The sequence below is a fragment of the Pseudonaja textilis genome, chromosome 4 (assembly GCF_049901715.1).
Source record: "Pseudonaja textilis isolate UNSWEBS1 chromosome 4, rPseTex1.2, whole genome shotgun sequence".
Taxonomy (NCBI): domain Eukaryota; kingdom Metazoa; phylum Chordata; class Lepidosauria; order Squamata; family Elapidae; genus Pseudonaja; species Pseudonaja textilis.
This window is the reverse complement of record NC_141993.1, coordinates 87,813,058-87,834,529: the sequence shown is the minus strand read 5'-3', so window position 1 is coordinate 87,834,529 and position 21,472 is coordinate 87,813,058. Positions and strand designations below refer to the sequence as shown.

General features: G+C 42.8%; 1 protein-coding gene across 1 annotated transcript in view; it reads right to left on the bottom strand.

Annotated features, from left to right (window-relative positions):
- LOC148125932 (uncharacterized) overlaps positions 1-19,742 on the bottom strand; it is a 20,901-nt gene extending 1,159 nt beyond the window's left edge. Inside the window, exons 1-5 of the mRNA XM_087933792.1 lie at positions 19,668-19,742; positions 17,787-18,929; positions 15,711-15,863; positions 14,826-15,101; positions 4,630-4,653 (exon numbers count right to left, since the gene is read on the bottom strand). Coding sequence (XP_087789918.1) covers positions 4,630-4,653; positions 14,826-15,101; positions 15,711-15,863; positions 17,787-18,929; positions 19,668-19,742 — 1,671 coding nt within the window. The remainder of the gene's footprint in view (positions 1-4,629; positions 4,654-14,825; positions 15,102-15,710; positions 15,864-17,786; positions 18,930-19,667) is intronic.
- Positions 19,743-21,472: the final 1,730 nt, after the last annotated feature.

Sequence of the window (21,472 nt, the reverse complement as noted above, 5' to 3'; positions counted from 1 at the left end):
CCAGGGTGTGCCAGGCAACGCACGTGGCTCCACAAAAGCCATCATCCTACGCCCCTCCGGGGCCACCCAGGCAGTAGAAAATTGTTATACATGCTATCAAGCTAACCATACTTTTTTGACACCTAATAAAATACAACTTTCCATTCATTTAGAAGGTAAACCCTGCCTCATGGAGGTCGATACCGGGTCAGCACTCTCGATTATCTCGTGGAGCACGATTAAGAAAATACGTCCCAGCCTGTCCAGGAAGCAACTGCAGAAGAGTCGCCTATCCTTGAGGGACTAGCAAGGGAAGAATATTCCAGTACTCGGAACAGGCAAGTTCCTCGTCAAATTCAAATCCTTTAAAGGCCACCTGCCATTAGTGGTAGTTGATGGTGCCCTTCCCAGTCTCTTGGGGTTGGATTGGTTCCCCTTTCTCGGCCTTAGCTTAATGGGAGTACATGCTGTCTCATCCTCCGATATCGACTCACTCTTTTCAGATTATGCTGACGTATTCAGTGATGAATTGGGCTGTTACAAAGGCACACCTATATCCTTCTCGGTAGACCCCCAAGCAGTTCCCATCCGCTTAAAGCCGCGAAGAGTACCATTTGCTCTGCGATCTAAGCTAGATGCGGAACTAGACAAATTGCTCAAGCAAGGGGTAATTGAGCCCACAGATTTTGCTAAATGGGAGACACCAATTGTCACACCCCTAAAAAGGGATGGTAGTATAAGAATGTGTTCAGACTACAAGACCACAATAAACCGCTATCTGCAGACTAGCGCGTACCCAGTGCCAGTAATCCAACATTTACTCCACACATTTGAACCAGGAACTATATTCGCTAAATTGGATATGTCACAGGCATACCAGCAGTTTCCTGTGGACAACCAAACGGCCGAACTACAAACCATTGTTACCCACAGAGGGGCTTTCCGATGCAAGCGCCTCCAATTTGGCGTCAGCGTCGCCCCGGGCATATTCCAGTCATTAATGGAACGGATCCTTCAGGGCCTTCCTGGCGTGGTTCCGTACTTTGATGACATCTTGGTTTCAGCCCGGGACAGAGCCCAACTTTTTCTCAGGGTAAGAGGGGTATTGGATAGATTCAGACAGCATGGCCTCAAACTAAAAAAAGAAAAATGTGCCATAGCCACTAAACAGGTGGACTTTCTTGGGTACCGAATAGACGCCTCTGGCATTCACCCGGTGGAATCTAAGGTTAAAGCCATTCACGAGGCACCCACTCCTTCTTCCAAACCAGAACTACAAGCCTTCCTAGGCCTGCTAAATTTCTATGCATCATTTCTGCCTCACAAGGCATCAGTGGCCGAACCACTGCATAGACTTTTAGACAAAAATACACCATGGCATTGAGGACCCAAAGAAGAATACGCCTTTAAGGCAGTCAAGTCACTACTTACTTCAGACGCTGTGCTAATTCAATTCAACCAGCACCTACCACTGGTTTTAGCTGCAGACGCCTCACCCTTCGGGATTGGGGCCGTATTAAGTCACAGGCTTCCCAACGGGTCCGAAGCCCCAATCGCATTCTTTTCTCGAACATTTTCAACAACGGAACGCAATTATAGTCAAATTGACAAAGAGGCCCTAGCCGCGTGGCATGCAGTCAAAAATTCCATGAATTTTATTCGGGCACAACTTCGAACTAGTTATGGATCACAAGCCATTGTTGGGACTTCTCTCTGGGGAGAAACAAACGCCGCAAGTCTTGTCACCCAGAATGACAAGGTGGACCTTATTCCTGGCGGCTTATTCATACAAATTAGTTCACCGCCCTGGAAAAAACCTCAGCCACGCTGACGCCCTCAGCCGATGCCCGCTGCCAACACCCGTGGAAGATCCGGCCCCAGTACACACCATTTTCGACACCAGTGAGTTCAGCATTCCAGTCACCGTGAGAGACATTGCTCTTCAGTCCAGAAAAGACAAACTTATCACCCAGGTCCTGGACTGGGTACGGAGGGGGTGGCCGGGTAGTAATCCATCTAATGATTTTTCACCATTTAAAGTCCGCCAACAGGAACTTTCCAGTTTACAGGGCTGCCTGCTTTGGGGAACCAGAGTTGTCATTCCGGAATCGCTGCGCAGACCCGTCCTGAAGGCATTGCACGAGGGGCACCCCGGCATCGTCCGAATGAAGGCATTGGCATGGAGTTACGTCTGGTGGCCGGGCATGGACGACGAAATTGCGAAATGGGTAAGCTCCTGCCGCCCCTGTCAAGAATCCAGACCTGCACCTCCAATCACCACTCCCACTAAATGGGAAAGCGCCAACGCGCCATGGTCTCGGCTGCATATTGACTTGGCCGGCCCATTTCAAGGCAAGACCTTCCTAGTAGTTGTAGATTCATTCTCTAAGTGGATCGATGTGGCCCTTCTTCTCACAACCACCACTCGAGCAATTGCCCAAGCTCTAACCCGTTTGTTCGTCACACACGGTCTGCCAGACACTATAGTCTCAGACAACGGCCCTCAATTTACTTCCACGGACTTCAGCCGGTATGTCACCAACCTGGGCATCCGGCACATTCTAACGGCCCCCTTTCATCCCTCGAGCAATGGACTGGCAGAGAGAGCTGTCAGATCGGCCAAAGAGGCACTAGCCAGGTTCACCCAGGATGACTGGCACTCCAGGCTCTCTCGATTCCTTATGAGCCAACACTCGACCCCTTGCACAGTCACCAACAAGTCTCCAGCTGAGTTACTGATGGGCAGACGTTTAAGGACAGTACTAGATAGACTGCACCCTCACTATTGTCCAGACATGCCAATTGGGTCTAACAGTAGGGTCAGGAGTTTTGTATTACAGGACCGAGTTTTCGTCAGGAATTACGCAGGCGACCCACTGTGGGTACCCGGAAGGATCGTGGCCATCACAGGGCCCAGTTGGAAGACGGGTGCATCTGGCGGAGATACTTAGACCAAATACGGAGCCGTCAAGCCGAGCACGCCAACACCTACTCAGAGGCTGCAGTGACACTCCAAGCACCACGCGCAACTCCTAGCTGGGACATCCAGGGTGACCAATCCCCGCCAGCCGAGCCACGGGAGCAGACAATAGACCGGGACCGTCCACCAGAGTCACCGACCGTTCTGGCCGGTTACCCCACCGCACTAGGTGACTGTGACAACTCAACGAGCCGGCCCGAGGACTGCGACCACGCCCAGGTGGCCGGCCAGCTCCCAACGAATCCAGTTTCCGCTGCCATGAACTCTGTGCCACCCGGGGCCTCACCCGAACTGCGCCGATCAGGGCGATCACACAAACCACCCACATACCTGCAAGACTATTCATGTTCGTATCTGGGGGGAAGGGGTGTTATGTCCTCGGGGCTGACACCGGTTCCCCATCAGGTCCGTTCTTCCTGCGGGGGTGTTTACACCCCCCATTGGTTGGCTCCCTTCAACAGTCGGCTATAAAAGCCGGCTGCTAGGTCGAGCCAGCTGCTGTTCGCTGCTAGGTCTGCTGTTAGCAATGCAGACGCGACAGCCCCTTTATTCCCCGAATAAAGTGTGTTTTGAGTAATGCTCTGGTGTGGCCTCCCTCCTTTCCAAGATCTAACAAAAGGGATTGTTTTAGATTATGTCATGCCTTTTCTACATTATCTTCTGTAAAGTCAATATGTAGTAGATCATTGTAGTTAGTTGTGGTATGACTAGGAAATGTGGGGCATGAGCCATTGCTGTTTACAAAGACTGAGCTGAAGAATGTGTTGCAGAGGTTGGCTTTAACATCTTTGTCAGTGCAGTCTTTCCCATTTGGTCCCTTTAGAGGTGGGGTGGTTATTGAATCTTTAAGTTTGGTGTTTACAAAATTGTAGAAGGTGCGGGTAGATTTTGTACGTAGGAAGTTTTCCTCCTGTTTGCAGTAATAATTTGTGCATTATGCCTTTATCTGTCGTCATAAGGTGTTGTATCGGTTTTTAAAGTTTGCTAAGTTTGCTAAGTTGTGTTTTTATGCCATAGAGATTTTTTTTAATTGGAGTTTTCTTATTATTATGGGTAATTTTTTTTTTTAGAGGTTACTAATGGTACATATAGTTTAATGATTCTTTCAAGTTCAAGTAAGAATTGTCTTCTGTAGTATTACAGTTAGGGAACAGAATGAGCCAATCAAGAGATGATAGATTGGCATCTATGAGATCATAGTTGGCTTTTTTAAATTGTATTTTGGAGATCCATCATTATGATCTACTTTGCGAGGGCATAAATTGAGACAAAAGTCAACCATACTGCGGTCACTGTTTGAAAAGGGTTCTTGTATTTGTAGGCCATAAATTGAGTTTGAGCTGTTGCAGAAGATGAGGTCGAGGCAGTTGTTGAGTCTAGTGTTGTTAGTTACTAACTGATCCAGTCCCACTGTAGTAACGGCATTGTACATGGTTGCATGTTTGGGTTCGGATGTACATTCATTTAGGGTCCAATCTATAAGAGGTAGATTGTGGTCACCAAGGAAAATAAGAGGGTGTGGACCAGGGGTGGGATACGACAGGGTTAACTACCAGTTCAGGATTTACGGGCTTCCCTGCATGCTGGAGCCGCGTGCCTGTAATTCGTCATCAGCATGCTGCATGCAGAGAAGCAGCCTTTGAAACAGCCCTCTTTTCCTGCATTTTTACCTGCACCTGCGCCTCGTTCAGCAGCTGAAGTTGAAAAATCAGGAGATTAAGATCAGGTAAGAGCCCAGGTGAGTGGGTGGGCAAAAACATCAGCAGACATAGAACCAGTTCTATGTCTGCTGCTCTTCAGAGCTACCGGTTCTACAGAGGTGGACAGAACCAATAGAAACCCACCCCTGGTGTGGACAAGAGGTAGCCTACATCAGCAGTGAAGTTAGTTTGTTTGCATGAACTATGTCATAATCAGGGGCTCTGTAGCATAGTAAGAAGCGGATAGTGGTATTTAAGGACAGTTCACAAAGGATGGTCTCTGGAAGAGCAAGCTCTTGTGTAATTTGAATCCTTCTTAGATTTAGGGATTTTTTAAAATAGATAACAGATAATCAGAATTGGAAGGGACCTTGTAGGTTATCTAGTTCAACCCCCTGCCGAAGCAGAAGACCCTTTATTTTTAAATAAAATTAGTGCTGAATGTTACTCTGCATTGTCTCCGTTCTTTCCACTGCCTATTTTTTACTGGTGACGAGGATGGAATTCAGCTAACGAGGCAACCAAGTACTGTCACTGAGCTGAAAAGTCACTATTTGAGCTGAAAAGTCACTCATTGAGCTGATTGTCATTGTTAGTATTAAGGAAAAATTTCTCTCATTAGCACCGGCACAACCTGAAGACGAGATGACTTCAACCCCTGCATTCCCGCCTTTCAGACCAACATGGGAGACACTGGAATCCTATATAAATCATTTCAACTACTTCCTGGATGCCACCAACCTAGCCAGGATTTCTACTCACAGGAAAAAGGCTTATTTTTTAAAGTTTTTGCAGAGCTATGGTATTTGACACTGCTACTGCATTACTGGCCCCTCAGTCAGTGAAGACTGACTGACCCTGGGAGGAATTGCAGGAAATCCTTTGTGATCACTATTCTCCTAAACCCTCTCAAATTGCCAGGCATCACGCTTTTAGAAGATGGACCCAGGCTGAGGGAGAGACTATCAGCATGTATATGACAGCACTGAGAACGTCCATCTTATATTGCGGGACCACCTTGATGATATGCTATTAGACCAATTAGTCTGTAGTGTTAGGGACCTAAGACTGCAGAGATGGGCTTCCACTGGTGACACAGGAATGAACAAAGGTGCTCTAGTCCACTCGTTGTTTTTCACCACCTTTTCTTACTGTTGGAGTGACCTTTTGGGGTGCACAAAGCCTGTAGAGAAGTGTGCTGATGTGGGGAGATGCAGTGGGGGGAAGGCGATCCCCCTCTGCAGCAAAGAGAGACCCTGTAGAGCCAAACAAAGTAAGAGGCTGTCAGTAAGTAATGGCAGCCCCAAAGTCCAGACTGCCAGCTGTAGGAGGAAGCAAGCGAGTGGCAGATTGTGGTGGACAATTAAGAAGATATTGTGCAAGCAAACAAAGATCATGCAAACATGTAAGATTCGCGAGAAGGAAAATCCATGATATTATTTACAAAATAACCAGAGAAGAAGCAATTATTTAGAAGGGTAAAGAAGTCCAAGTTCTCAAACAAATTCCAAGAAGAGTGAGAGAGCAAAGACACAATTACAAATTCTTGGCGGTGCAATTAAATCAAAAAGGTATTCTATTTAAATGGCTAGTCCTGGAAGGGATGTTAATTACATGGGATCAGAGAAAAATTAAAATAGATAACTTGGAAAAAGCCCAAGAATTCTATGAACAATTAGTAGGGTCAGATGAGCAGAGTAGCAAGGACAAATTAGAATCAAACTCTCAAGAAGACCAAGACCAACAAAGAAACAGAGACGAAGACTATCCAACAACAACAAGAGAAGAAAGAAGGACAGTCTATCAGCCACAAAGAAAAACTAGGGCAACTACAAGACAAAGAGCAAGACTCAACTAGAAAATGGAAGAGGAGAAGAAAATATTATAGATTAATATAAATGGTCTAAATTCAGCGACAAAAAGGAAAAGAATATTAGCTAAACTAATTAAACAGAATGCGGATATAGTATGCCAACAGGAAACCCACATTAGGAAACCCAACAAAAAATATTCCCAATATTCCCAAACTAGGGAAATTGTATACTGCACCTGCAGATTCCAGAAAAAAGAAAGGGATAGCAATATATGTTAAAGAAAATATGAAGGCAGATTTAGTTCTGACAGATCCCGGTGGAAGAATTCTGGTTTTACAAATCTGGATTAATGTAAAGCCAACTTTATTAGTTGTAATTTATGCCCCCAACGAAAACCAAAAGGAATTTTTTAAACATTTACATGAAAAAATAGCAAAATTAGAAAAAAATAATATTTGTATTATAGGGGACTTTAATGCCATAGCAGACCAGCAAAAAGATCACAGTAGTGGGGTGGGGGGAAGGGAAGAAGAGAGCGCTACCAAAAACATGTTTAGAAATGATGACCGAACTAAATTTGATAGATATATGGAGGAAGCTAAACCAGGATAAAAAACAATTCACATTCTATTCAAGTCCATACCAAGTTTGAACATGGATTGATATGGCTTGGATGAATGGAGAAATAGCAAATGAACTAAAGGAGATAGAAATTTTACCAAATGAGTGGGCAGATCACAACCCTCTGCAGATAATCTGGAAGGGTAGAAAAAAGATAAAGAAAAGGTGGACCTTAAATACCCAATTAGTAAAAGATAAAGAATTTATTAATAGACTTAAGGGAGAATTAAATTATTTCTTCAGGGAAAATAATAATGATGTAACTTCTAAACAAAACATATGGGATACTGTGAAAGCAGTAATAAGGGGGATTATTGTTAGGAATGTAAGTCACCTAACAGTTGGGTTGGAAAATATATAAACCAGGACAGACATTTTAATACTGTCTCTTTCAGGGAATGCTAAAATTGTAATTGGGTGTGATTCCTCAAACGGCCATAAGATGGAGGCAGAAACCTGGGTTGTTCTGTTCTGTTGTTCTGGAGAGTGTTGCCATTCCTGCATTTTTCCCTATTGACTGTTACTGATCATCGTTCTTCTTGAATTTGATGTGAGTCTGTTACTGAACTGTTTTTGATACTGGACTTTGTTGTTGTTGTTTTTTAACAAACTTTATTCAGTTTTTCACATTAAAAACAAAAATCTCTTTTTAGTGGACAACATGTTTCCGGGTCATCGCCTTTACATACAAATATGACAGCAATTATACATTGATATTTGCATACTTAATTCTATTATTACCTTTTCCATTTCAAATTTTCAGTGAGGAGAGAAACAAGCACATTAATTCTAGCCTCTTTCATTAATCTCAATCGAAACATCTTTTTGTTTCATTTCAATTATTTCAAATATAATCCTTTAATATTTATTTTAAAAATAAAGATAAACAATATGTGTTTGCATAATAATAATAATGATAATAATAATAATAATAATAATAATAATAATAATAATAATAATAATAATAATAAAGGTTACCAATGTCTCTCCTTGCTTTTAATAGTCTATATTAACTTATTAATTTAGTTGGTTCTTTAGTGTGTCATATTCCCTGTCCAGTACACATTCTTTTTATAAATTCTAGATTAATACAAATTTTAACACACACACACAAAATCCAAGTATAGGTTTCCCCCTTTTACTGTTTTGAATGTCACACCTCAATGATTAAAATATACCTTTATTCCCTCATCTTAATTCCCAATAAACCATTATTTTTAAGAAGTTACAATAATAATCATTACATCTTTTCACTTGGATTCCACAGCATATTTTCCCCCTTGATTTTTAATAAGAGTTATCAGTATCAAAATTACCCTATTTTCTAAATATTTTTAATTGCAGAAATATTGTCACCCTGCAGAATCCCCTTTTTAATTCATCAACCATTATCTCTGAAAAAACAAATTCTTTTCAACATGTTATTATTTCTGTATTAATTTCATGCACCTGTTTCTTACTGCTTCTCCTCCCCCTCTTTTCCCCATATCTTTTCTCATTCCAATTTATATCCCTCTCTTTCTTAATGTCTTCCTTTCCCCTTTTCTGCTGGGTCTTTCTGCCTTTCCTGACTTCACAGGTATTCCCCCTTTTGATTGCTTTCTTAAATCTCAATTTTTTAGCCTTCCTTCTTTCCCCACATCTTTGTAGTGTTCTTTGTGTTAATTGTCTATTTAAAATGTCTTCTCCTTGAATCAACTCCTCCTCCTCTGAAGCTCTTTCTTCTTGCTCTTCAATCATCATTTCCATTTTTTCTAACACAGAGCAAAGTGATTTGCCTCTTTCCTGTAGTAATTCTCTCATATTTTTAAGTTCCATTTTTAATTCCCGAAGATATATCATCATTATACACATATATACATTTTGATCATTAAAGTCCACAAAAAAAACCACTTTTACTTTCCTTCTTTCTTCTTTCAATTTTCTAAAGTTCTCAATTATTCCAGCACAGGGTCTATACCAAAAACATCAATCAATCCCACAGTCAGCCTTTCCTTGCTTTTTTCTTTATTCTGGTTCTGCTTTCACTTTCTAAAATTCTTACTTTGTTTCAATATTTCTTTAATGTTATATCCACACAAGTTCATTCAGAAACACCATTTTGTCAAAAGGTGGCACTCTCCATTATACAAAGTCTTCACCTTTTTCCCCTATTTTTTTATTTAGGGTTTTTCGAACCTCAATATTCCAGCACAATCCAGTCTCTAATTTGTAAACTTTATTATTATTATTTTTTAACAATCTTAAGTCCAGCTTTATTTTATGCCTGTTTATTGCCAAAATATTTTAGTCCAATTTAGTTAAATCTTTAGTTCTGGCTTCTTCCTTTCCTGGTTCAAAGCCCCACTTAGCTGTCAAAAATATTTTCTTATTTTTTTTCCTGTCCCTTTGTAATTTTGCTGCTCACTTTTCTTTTCTTAAAAATTCCATGTTACCTTAATCCTGGGGTACTTTTGTTTAGCTGTATTGCCCAGTTGTCCTGGTTCAGATGTTATCCACCTCTTTCTTCCCTCCTGCACAAATCTTAATCCAGCTGAGTCCTCCTCTTCGGGGTGGCCATTTTAAAGCACCGGTAAAGTCATCTTCGGGAGGAAAAAGATCAAGCCCAGGAGGGGAGCCTGGCTTGTGGCTTCCCCTTACTTCACTTCCCCTCCAAGGCAGCTTCAGCTCCTAATCGTAATGATCGGGGCTCTCCAGCGAAAGAGCACAGATCATAGCCTCAGAGAGTCGTAATCTATGGTCTGTCAGTGAGGAGGCTCTGCCTTCTTCCTCTGATACTGGACTTTGTTATTGGATTATCCCTGGACTGAAAACTGACTGCTTTAACTGTGAATGACTTGGACTGTTTCTTGAACTTTGCTTAACCATTTTACTGGAAGTAAAACCAACATTTTACTATACAGTGTATCTGTGTGCTGGTTGTGTGTTATTCTTCACTACTCTCAATACGTCTCCCTGTGTGCGCTCATTCTCCTAATGGGGAATTACTTCAACACTGGTTATGGGCCCAGGCAATACCAGGCTCAGATAACTGAGAGTTAGTGTGAATACACAGTACTGTATAGAGACAGCTGTTTACTGTTTAATTGTGGTTTATTGTCCTGGTAAAGATGGCACAAGACACTTCAACAAGTCTATCACTGATAACCTAGTTGGATGGAACAAACGATGTTTCCTGGTCTATGAAGTGCAGTCTACTTCTGCATAGAGAAGGGTTATGGAATGTAGTTCAAGATCCACCGGATGTAAATGTGGATAAATAAATTGGGATCCAGATGATGAGGACAATGCCAAGAAGCATTGAACGAGCTCTTTGTATAATTGGACTAACACTGAGTGACCAGCAGCTAGTTCATATTCGTGGAGAAGAGTCTGCTGCTAGATGTTGGGAGAATTTGAAAAGGATTTATGTTCATGACAATGTAGGTGCACACATACATCTTACACAAAAACTGTTTAGAGCACGTCTTCTGAAAGGTGGGGATATGTTAGCTCATTTGAACTTCATGAAAAGAACTTTTCAAGAGCTACATGAAAAGGAACTGATATTTTCAGAGCTGCATCAAGTTGACATCATTCTTTTCTCATTGGATGAAAGTTATGATGATTACATATCTTCACTAGAAGTCCTGCCCAGAGATAAACTGACATTGACTGACATAACCGGAAGGTTGATAGAAGAGGCAAGACGATGGCTGGATAGGGACCAACTGAGGAAGGAACAACCCACAAGAAGAGGATTTGTGTTCAACTGCCTATACTGTTAGGAAATGTTTTTCTTGTGGGGCTAGAGGACATATAGCTAGATTCTGTAAGAAAGGAAAACAACAGAATACTGGTAATCACCAAAAGGCCAAGAAGAATGTTAGTTTAGCTATGTCTAGCAATTCAACTGGGGCACATTAATTTCAAAATGCTCAAACAAACTGTTGAATTGTCAGAGGGAGTAAAATTATAACCTGGTAGCAAGTATTTAAACTGTAATGCTTGTAACTAAGAGAAAAACAAGGTTACTCCAGCAAACAGACTTAATGGGTTTAAGACCAAAGAACCTTTAGAGGTTGTTTTTGCTGACATAATTGGTCCAAAGAAACCCAGTTTAGGAGGTGCCTGCTATGTTTTGAGTATAATGGACCATTACTCATGGTATCTCATGAAAAACAAAACAGAAACATTCCAACATTTCTTTAACTGGCTAAGATTTGCTGAGAGAAAAATGAGGAGTAAAGTAATTACTTTAGTTACTGATAATGGGACTGAGTTTATTAACAATAGATTCCAAACAATGGTAAAATTGGCTGATGTCGAGCATAATCGTTCTGCACCTTACAGACCACAACATAACTCATTTGTAGAACAAAAAGGGCAAACGTTACAAGCCATGGCTCGTACTATGTTATCTGATTCAGGTTTGCCTGAAACACTGTGGGGTGAAGCCATAATGTGTAGTAACCATGTTTTAAACAATGTAGTTAACACAACAACTGGAGAACTGCCATTCACGCATTGGCATGGTAGAAAACCAAATTTAAGTTACCTACACACATTTGGAGCTCCAGCATGGGTGCATATTCCCTCACAAGTAAGACTGAAAGGGCAACATAGAGCGAGGAAATTATTTTTTGTAGGTTATGAGGCCAACCATAGATTGTTTAGATTTTGGGATCCAGGCACAGCTCATGTTTACTGTAGTGCTAGTGCTAAATTTCTTGAGCACGTTGGGTGGGATAAACTGGAACAGGAATCCAGCAATGATGTTATTATTGACACCCAAATAGTTCCTAAAGATAAAATAAGTAAACCACGAATAGCCATTAAAGAGGAAGAACAGGCACAGGAGGAAGTAGGAGAACAGCACAGGAGGAGGAAGGAGAACAGGAGCAGGTGGCACAGGTGAGTCCACCAGTAAGCCCTGTAATACCAAGATGTTCAACCCATGTAACACAACCACCTGATAGATGTCAGGCTAGTATTGTATGCCAAGTGAATACAGTTCCTAGTAGTTCCTAGTAATGAACCGAAACTGTATCCTGCTAAGGATCAGGCTGCTTGGCAGGAAGCAATGGATAAGGAACTGAAATCCTTACAAAAACTGGAGGTATATGAAAATGTCAGGTTACCACCAGGTGAATAAGCCATAGGATGTAAATGGATTTATAAGCTAAAGACAGGTGTAGATGGGACTGTTACCCATCAAGCCAGGTTAGTAGCACAAGGGTTCAATCAGACAGCAAACGACAACGATGAGGTGTTGCACCTAGTCTGAAGGCTACTACATTAAGGGCAGCATTAGTGTGGGAAGCTAAGGAGAAATACATCATAAATCATTTAGATGTCGAGATGGCATAGATGCATGCACCATTGCAACACACTATATCTTTAAAGAAAACTTTAGGTATCAAAAATGATAATACAACTGATTGCTGGAGGTTGAAAAAGAGTCTTTATGGTTTGAAGCAATCAGGGTATGAGTGGAACCAATGTATAGTTAAGGAATTAAATAAGATAGATTTTGTAGCTGGCATGGCTTATCCATGTTTGTTTAAAAAGGAAAGTAATGGTGTAGTGTCATTGTTGCTATTGTTTACTGATGACATAGCATTAATCACCAAAACTGAACAAGAAGCTACTAAAATAATTTCACTGTTAGAACAGAAATTTAAGATAAAACAGTTCAGTGAAATTAAACAATATCTTGTTTAAAGATAGATAGAACCAGGAGAGGATACAAAATCCCACAGGCAGATAGAATTAACCAATTACTAAAAAGTTTTAAAATGGAACTTTGTAAACCGGCTAAAATACCAATGAGCCAGGAGTTTAGCCGCAGTGATGTTCAAAGTCCTATTTTTGATAAGAACATTTATCAGACCTTGATTGGTAGTTGATCTTATCTCAGTAATTGGTCAAGGCCAGATATAGCATACAGTGTTAACCAATTAGTGAGATTTAATCCTGAGCCAACTGAAAGGCACTGGCAAGCTGCTTAGCGTGTGTTAAGATATCTGAAACAAACAATGCATTATGCATTATATTTGGAGCCTAAGGATGAACTAAGTTTAACTGCATATGCTGATGCAAGTTTTGCTGCAGACGTAAATACACATAAATCTACATCAGGTACTGTAGTATTATTAGGAAAATTGTTGATTGGATGGAGATCTATTCGACAGAAACATTTAAGTTTATCAACAATGGAGGCTGAATTCTCATGTTTGTCTTTATTATGTACAGATTTAGTTTATTATAAGCAACTATTGACTGAATTGATGTAACAGATTCTACTGTTGTTTATGAAGATAACCAATCAGCAATACAGATGGCTTCAAATCTTGGTGTAAAGACAAGATCAAAACACACAGATTTAAGATATTTAAATGTGAGACAATGTGTGAAAAGTAAAATGATTAAACTGGAATACTGCATGTCAGAAAAAAACATTGCAGATCATTTTACAAAAGACCAAGGCTCTATAAAGCATAAGGCTTGCTGTGAGGATTATGGACTTAGAATGTAAGGTTGTATATATTGTCCTACCCAAAGGAGAGAATAACATATAAATTTATTTACGTTTGTTTAATTCTACAAAAAATATTCTTTTCCAACTTGACTGGCATTGTCTGAAACAGGAACAACAGTTCTGGCAAAACATTCATTTTTACTATCGAAATATGTCTCAATAGTGATAACTGCAATTTGGCCCAATGTCAGTGTGTGCTCCCTTCAAGATCCAAGAAAGAAATACTCAGACTCCATGGATTAGAGCAAAGTTATCCTTTTACTGGAAATCAAAGTGGAAGCTACAGATTGAATTCCGAATCTGAGAAATTGGCACGCAGATCACATAAATGGAATTGTTCCCACCCCCCAAAGTCCAAAAGACTCTTCCAATTAAAAGTTCTGAATATGATCATGTGGGCATTTTCAGGTGGTGATGAGACCTCTGTCCGTTGACCTTGACATATTTTGATAAAACTTCGCAGCTGCGCAAAAGGGGATAGAAGCTAGCAAGGAAATGGAAAGTTAAAGACAAGAATTCATACACCCCCTTCCTTTGCTTACAGTAAAGGAATGCAAAACACCTCTAGCTCTCTTCCCCTCCAAGTCCCCCCTCCCCCTGTTGCTAATGACAGCCGAAAGAATTAAGCCTGGCAGCAAAGAAGATGCAGCAGATAGGATATGAGATAGATAGCAGATAGGATAGCAGAAGATATCTTGAGGCTGACATTTGGACCACCTAGAAAAAGGACATTAGTCCCTGTACGAGAGAACAACACAAAAATATGTTAACAATTGCATACATTTCTATGGTTTATCAGGGTACTTAGCATAAAAGTTCTTGAGCAGTTCAGGAACCCTAATGTCTTTCTTGTTTACCCACTCGGCATAGGATGGGGGAAAATGTTTCCAGGCTACAAGATATTGGAGACGACCCCTCCATTTCCGAGAGTCCAAAATCTCTTTAATCTCAAAATGTTGTTCGTCCTCAATTAGCAATGGTACAGGGGGAACAGTCTGGGTCGGTCTCAATGTACAGGTATGCTCAGGTTTCAACAAACTAACGTGGAAAACCGGATGAATTCGACGAAGAGTTTTTGGTAGTGTCAATTGTACAGTCACAGGGTTCACAATTCATTCAATTGGGAAGGGACCCACATATTTAGGACCCAACTTCTTCGATTTCTGGGTGGTCTGTAAATATTTGGTTGAGAGGAAAACTTTGTCGCCTACTTGATAAGACTTCTGGGGGGTTCTCTTTCTGTCGGCCAATTTCTTATGAGACTGGTGCGCCTCGTCCAAAGCTTTATGAGCAACCAGCCAATTGAGTTGAAGTTGAGATATCCAGTCGTCCAATGACTGGACATTGGGTTTTTCATGAGGAAGCTCAGGTATGGGTACAAAATCTTGCCCCATGGCCACTTTGAAAGGGGTAAACCCAGTACTGCTGTGGACAGAGTTGTTATATGCCACCTCCACAAAAGGCAGTAGATCCGCCCAGTTGTCCTGCTGATAATTTATGTAACACCGGAGATATTGCTCCAGCACCCCGTTAGTTCTCTCATAGGCCCCATTAGTTTGGGGATGGTGGGCAGAGCTTAAGCCCTGGGTGGAGCCTATTAACTTCAAAAATTCCCTCCAGAAGTTCGAGGTAAATTGAACCCCTCAATCAGAAACTACACACTCAGGGACACCATGCAGTCTATAGACATGTATAATGAACAATCTGGCCAGCGATTTCGCCGAGGGAATCTTGGAGCAAGGTATGAAGTGTGCTAGTTTGGAGAACAAATCGGTCACCACCCAGATGACTGTGTGCCCAGTGCTCTCGGGTAAGTCTACTATAAAGTCCATGGAGATTTCCTTCCAAGGAGCAGTTGGCCTAGCCACATTCTGCAACAGACCTGGTGGTTTACCAGGAGGTCTTTTGGCCGAGGCGCAAACTGGACAGCTTGCCACATAAGTTTCAATGTCCCTTTTCAACGAAGGCCACCAGAACTGCCGTTTCACCAGGTGTAGGGTCTTCACAAAACCAAAATGACTAGCTACCTTGGAGTCATGAGTTTGTTGTAACACTTGGCTTCTCAAGGTCTGTGGTACATACAATTTCGCACCTACCCAGGCTAGACCATCTCGAACGGTGCAGTTATTCACATTTGCCAGGAACCACTCATCTGTTTTCAAGGCTTCCTTAAATCGTTCCATCAAGTCATTGGACAGATCTGCCTCTTGCTTCCTCTTTTGCACTCTGGTGACCACTGGGGCAGTCAGCTGTGTGGTCAACACAATCAGCCTTATCACTTCTTGACGAACACTGTTGTATTGTGGCATTCTAGATAAAGCATCTGCCATAATTTTTTTTCCTCCTGGGATGTACTTCAAAGAGAAATTGAATCGTTTGAAATACTGGACCCACCTAACTTGCTTAGGGGATAACTTTCGAGGTGTTTTTAAGGCCTCCAGATTCTTATGGTCACTCCATACCTCAAATGGGTGTTTCGCTCCTTCCAAGAAATGTCTCCAAGTTAGAAGAGCCCATCGGACTGCAAAAGCTTCCTTCTCCCAAACGGCCCATCTCCTTTCAGTGTCAGTTAACTTACGGGAGGTGTAGGCACAAGGTTGGAGTGTCCCCTTCTCATTTAATTGAAGTAAGACCGCCCCAACAGCCACATCACTCGCATCAGCTTGGATCATGAAAGGGGCATCCATATTCAGGTGTTTCAGCACTGGTTCTGCGGCGAACAGTCACTTTAGCTTTTCAAAAGCAGCTTGGCATTCCATGGACCAATTCAATGGTTGGCTGAGCTTTGGTTTCGTCTCCCTCTTTGTCTTTAGGAGATTGGTGATGGGCATGGCTATTTTAGCAAAAGACGGGATGAATTGCCAGTAAAAGTTAGCAAATCCGAGGAAACTTTGAAGCTGTTTTCGGGTTCTCGGCGGGGCCCAGTCCAATACAGCTTGCACCTTCTCCGGGTCCATCTCGATGCCCTCGTGTGAAATACAATATCCTAGGTAGTCAATTTTTTCTTGATGGAACTCACATTTGGACAGTTTGGCATACAATTTGGCAGCCCGCAGTTTGTGCAGCACTGAGTGTACCAGTTTCACATGTTCGTCTCTAGTCTCCGTGTAAATAAGGATGTCATCAAGGTAAACCAGAACCCCCTTGTATAAATGTTCATGGAGCACTTGATTGATCATTAAAAATGGCTGGCACCCCCTGTAGGCCAAAGGGGAGAACATTGAACTGGAAACAGCCCATCGGGCAATTGAACGCAGTTTTCCACTCATCTCCTTCTTTAATTCGGATTCGGTAGTACGCCTCCCTCAGATCCAACTTCGTGAAAATCTTCCCTTTGGCCAGGTGGGCTAACATGTCCTTCATCAGAGGGAGGGGGTACACGTTCTCCATGGAAACCGCGTTCAAATTTCGATAGTCCACCACCAAGCGTTGGAGCCATCTTTCTTCTCACGGAACAACACAGGGGCCGCCACTCGAGGTCTAGCGGGTTGGATGAAACCACGTTTCAAGTTCTTGTCAATAAATGGTCTCAATTCCTCCAGCTCCCATGGTGTCATCGAATACAGCTTTGGTTTCGGGAGTGTCACCCCCGGTAGGAGCTCAACACTACAATCGGTTGACCGATGAGGAGGGAGCTCATCAGAGGCCTCTTCGCTAAACACCTCTCTTAAGTCCCAGTACTCCTTTGGGATTTTCTCCTCCCCCTCCACATGCTCGGCACCTGCGGAAGCTGTCTCAGCTGGGCTTTGAAACTTCTTATGGGTTTGCTCCTCCCCTTCTGGTTGCCAATCGGTGCGGACCCGTATCCACCCCTCTCTCCAGTTCACATGGGGATTCCATTTCCGAAGCCAAGGCAATCCCAATATTAGAGGCTGTTCCATCCCAGGGGCCACAATAAAATGCAGGGTCTCGCTGTGGGTTCCCATGGTCATCTCTAGGGGTTCTGTTATAAAATGTGCAGGGCAACCTCCCGCCTCAGATCCATCCAGTTGGCAAAAGTATATCGGCGTTCTTAAAGTTCTCAGTCTGATGCCCATGCCCTTAACTACTTTCATGCTGATTACACACCTCGTGCGCCCCGAGTCCAATAAAGCCAACATCTCCCCCTCGGTCCCTGAGGTGGGCACCCTTAACTTTATTGGGATGGTCATGGGCCCTTTATTAGGACTTACCGGGACATCATCTTCCGAGTTGGTCTCGCTCTCATCGAGGGGAGTCGGAGTTCCCAGCTCCTCTCCTTTTGGAGGGGCGAACTCTACAACCTCCCTCATCTTTAGCGCCATCTTGCAAGGTTTCACTGGGGGGTTTTCAGGCTTTTCCCCTCCTCTTGGCGCCCCCTTTGGTTCCAACTTGGCCCAGCAGTCTGCAGCCCGGTGACCTTCCTTCCCACATCGGAAGCAAGCAGTGGTCTTGGGTTTCACTGCCATCCCTCCCTTTTGGGGTTTTAAGGCTTCTCGAGGATGGGTGGGGGAGGACTTGCTCCAACCAGAGTCCCCCCGGCATCTGTTTCGGGTTAGATCAATTTCCACCTCTGCTGCCAGCAAGTACCACATCTGCAAATCATTTGGGTCTCTTCTGGCAATGCAGCTCTGGTATTCATCTTCATTTAACCCATCTTTGAATGCTTCTATCAGGGCTACCTGGGACCAGCCTCGAATATGACACGCCAGCTCCCTAAATTCCTGGGTGTAGTCGGCCACTGATCTCCGCCCCTGATTTATGGTCTTCATCCTAATCCTGGCCTTACACTGCGCCAGTGGGTCCTCAAACCTTGCCCGCAGCGCAGTCATGAACAGGTCATAATTCAACAGCTGGGGAGCATTATCATTATGCAAAGTCACCATCCACTTTGTAGCTGGTCCCTTCAGAGCCCTGGTAACACATCTAACTTTGGCTGCTTCTGAGGGAAAATCCCCTCCATATTCCTCCATATAGTTCCAAACTTGTGCTAGGAAAAATCCCAACTCTTTGGGGTCCCCCCCATATTTTACTTCCAACGGAGGCAATTTTGGAGTTCTACGTCTTCTAGGAATTACACCTCCCACTGGGGGCCCCAGGGCTGCTGCTGCCTGTTGCACTGGCCCAGATTGATTTATGGGGGTGGCTGCTCTGCTTCTTCTGGCTGGGGCTGCCTCCCCCTCTCCCTCATACCTTTGTTCAGTTTGAGGTTCCCCAAGGGACTCATTGATGAAGTGCCTGGCTTGGTTCAGTAAAAAGTCTTTCCCTCCTCTCTCATGCCATGGCTCCTCTCTTCCCCGCCGATGGGTAATGGTGACTCCTGGGGCGGGGGCCTTCCTCCGGATTCTTCCAGCCGACTCCCAATGACCATTTGGGTTTCACAGCTGGTTTTTCCCCAAGGTTGAGCTCTGCTAGCAATTCAGCTTCCCTTGCTTCCTCTAGCAGCAACGAGTCTTGCCCTCCAATAGCGCCCAGGTCTTCTTGGTCGCTGGCTGGAGTTGACATGATGTTCAGACCCCCTCAGAAGAAATTGTATTATCTCTCCAGGTGGGCTGGTAAGGTGAGATTCAGAATAATATCAGCTGGTGCTCCATTCAAAATCCAAGAAAGAAATACTTAGATTCTTTTAATTAGAGAAAAGATATCTTTTACTGGAAATGAAGTGGTAGCAACAAGAGAATTCTGAATCTGAGGAAATAGGCGCGTAAATCACATATACAAAGTGATGGAAATGTTCCCACCCCCAATAGGTCAAATGGCTCTTCCAATTAAAAGTTGTGAATATCATTATGTGGACATCTTCAGGTGGTGATGAAGTTTCTGTCCGTTGACCTTGGCATACTTTGATAAAGGTTTGCAACTGCGCAGAGAAAAGAAAGCTAAGCAAGAAATAGAAACCTAAGCAAGAATGTACTCTCCCCCCTCCTCAGTTTATACAATGCTATTTTTTACCACCTCCAGCTCGCTTCCCATACTTTTCCCCCCTCCTCCCCCCATTACTTATGGTAGCCAAAAGATGCAAAGCAAAAGTAGATGATCTTGAAGGCTGACAAGGTCCAGCAGAGGGAGCCCACAGCCACCCATTCTTTCCGCACCTCATCCAGCCTGTCCCCATCCCTGCGCACCTCCAAACGCGGTGGCATCTCCAAATGCTGCAGCGGCACAGGCATCGGGCAGAGGCACTCGCTTGGTGGGGCTCTTCCATCCTTTTCTCTTCTGCATTCTTCATTCTAGCACATGCAGTCTCTGTTCATTTTTACTTGTCTGTTCCTAAATTTCTCATCCATCTTTTGTATTTTTTCTTTTAATTCCCCAATATAGTTCCTTACAACTCCTTTTTCCCCCCCTTCTCCTCATGGTTCTTAACAATTGTCTCCTGCACTGACACTCTCAACAGTGTCTTAAGGCTCCCTGAAAGGGTGTGACCAGACTTTTTGGGGTTTGGGGCTCCTATTGATTAACAAGGTCATCCTCCACAGGATCTACATGAGTTATACATCACATGGAAGTTCTTCAATACATTTTTACAACTCACTCCTACTGAGCAAATGGTAGCACTGGGAGCAATTTAGGTTCACCAGGCCGCCATTCTCCTCTTTTGAAGATGATGTCTGTCCTCAGTAGTGTCTTAAAGTTCCTTGTAGTCTGAAAGGGTTTGATGTTGATCTTTTTTTTTACAGCTCACTCAATAATTCATATGCATAGTACTGCTTTTTTGGGCAATTTTCATTCAAGTAACAACCCATCAGATGAAGAACAATTTTCCAGGGCAGCTCAAATCTTAAGAACCTGACACTCGCTTTCTAGCCTGGTCCTTTAACCACTAGATTAAAATGACTCTTTTAGAAAGAGAAGAGAAGAGAAGAGAAGAGAAGAGAAGAGAAGAGAAGAGAAGAGAAGAGAAGAGAAGAGAAGAGAAGAGAAGAGAAGAGAAGAGAAGAGATATTGGAAAGATGAATAGAATAGAATATAGAAGAGAAGAGAAGAGATATTGCAAAAATGAATAGAATAGAGAAGAGAAGAGAAGAGAAGAGAAGAAGAAGAGAAGAGAAGAGAGAGAAAAGAAGAGAAGAGAAGAGAAGAGAAGAGAAGAGAAGAGAAGAGAAGAGAAGAGAAGAGAAGAGATGAGATGAGATATTGGAAAGATGAATAGAAAAGAGAAGAGAAGAGAAGAGAAGAGAAGAGAAGAGAAGAGAAGAGAAGAGAAGAGAAGAGAAGAGAAGAGAAGAGAAGAGATGAGATATTGGAAAGATGAATAGAATAGAATATAGAAGAGAAGAGAAGAGATATTGCAAAAATGAATAGAATAGAGAAGAGAAGAGAAGAGATGAGATAAGATATTGGAAAGATGAATAGAATAGAGGAGAGGAGAGGAGAGGAGAGGAGAGGAGGAGAGGAGAGGAGAGAGAAGAGAAGAGAAGAGAAGAGAAGAGAAGAGAAGAGAAGAGAAGAGAAGAGAAGAGAAGAGAAGAGAAGAGAAGAGAAGAGAAGAGAAGAGAAGACTTGGAGATCTACTAGTCCAACCCACTGCTCAGGCAGGAAACCCTATACCATTTGAGACATTCCAGTCCCTTTAAAACTTCTATTAATGGAGCATTCACAACTTCTGGAGGCCAGCTGTTACACTGATTAATTATTCTGTCAAGAAATAGCGCCTTATTCTAGATTGGATCTCTCCTTCATTAGTTTCCATCCATAGCTTCTTGTTCTGCCCTCAGGTGTTTTGGAGAATAGCTTGTCTCCCTCTTCCTTGTGGCAAACCCCGATGTATTGGAACACTGCAATCACATCATTCGGTCACCTCATTTACCTGATAACTAGACTGGCCTGGTTTTAGATGCTTTTAAATGCCATAACAGCCTTAATAAGGCTATGCCAAAAGAAAGATTCTGGGACTAAA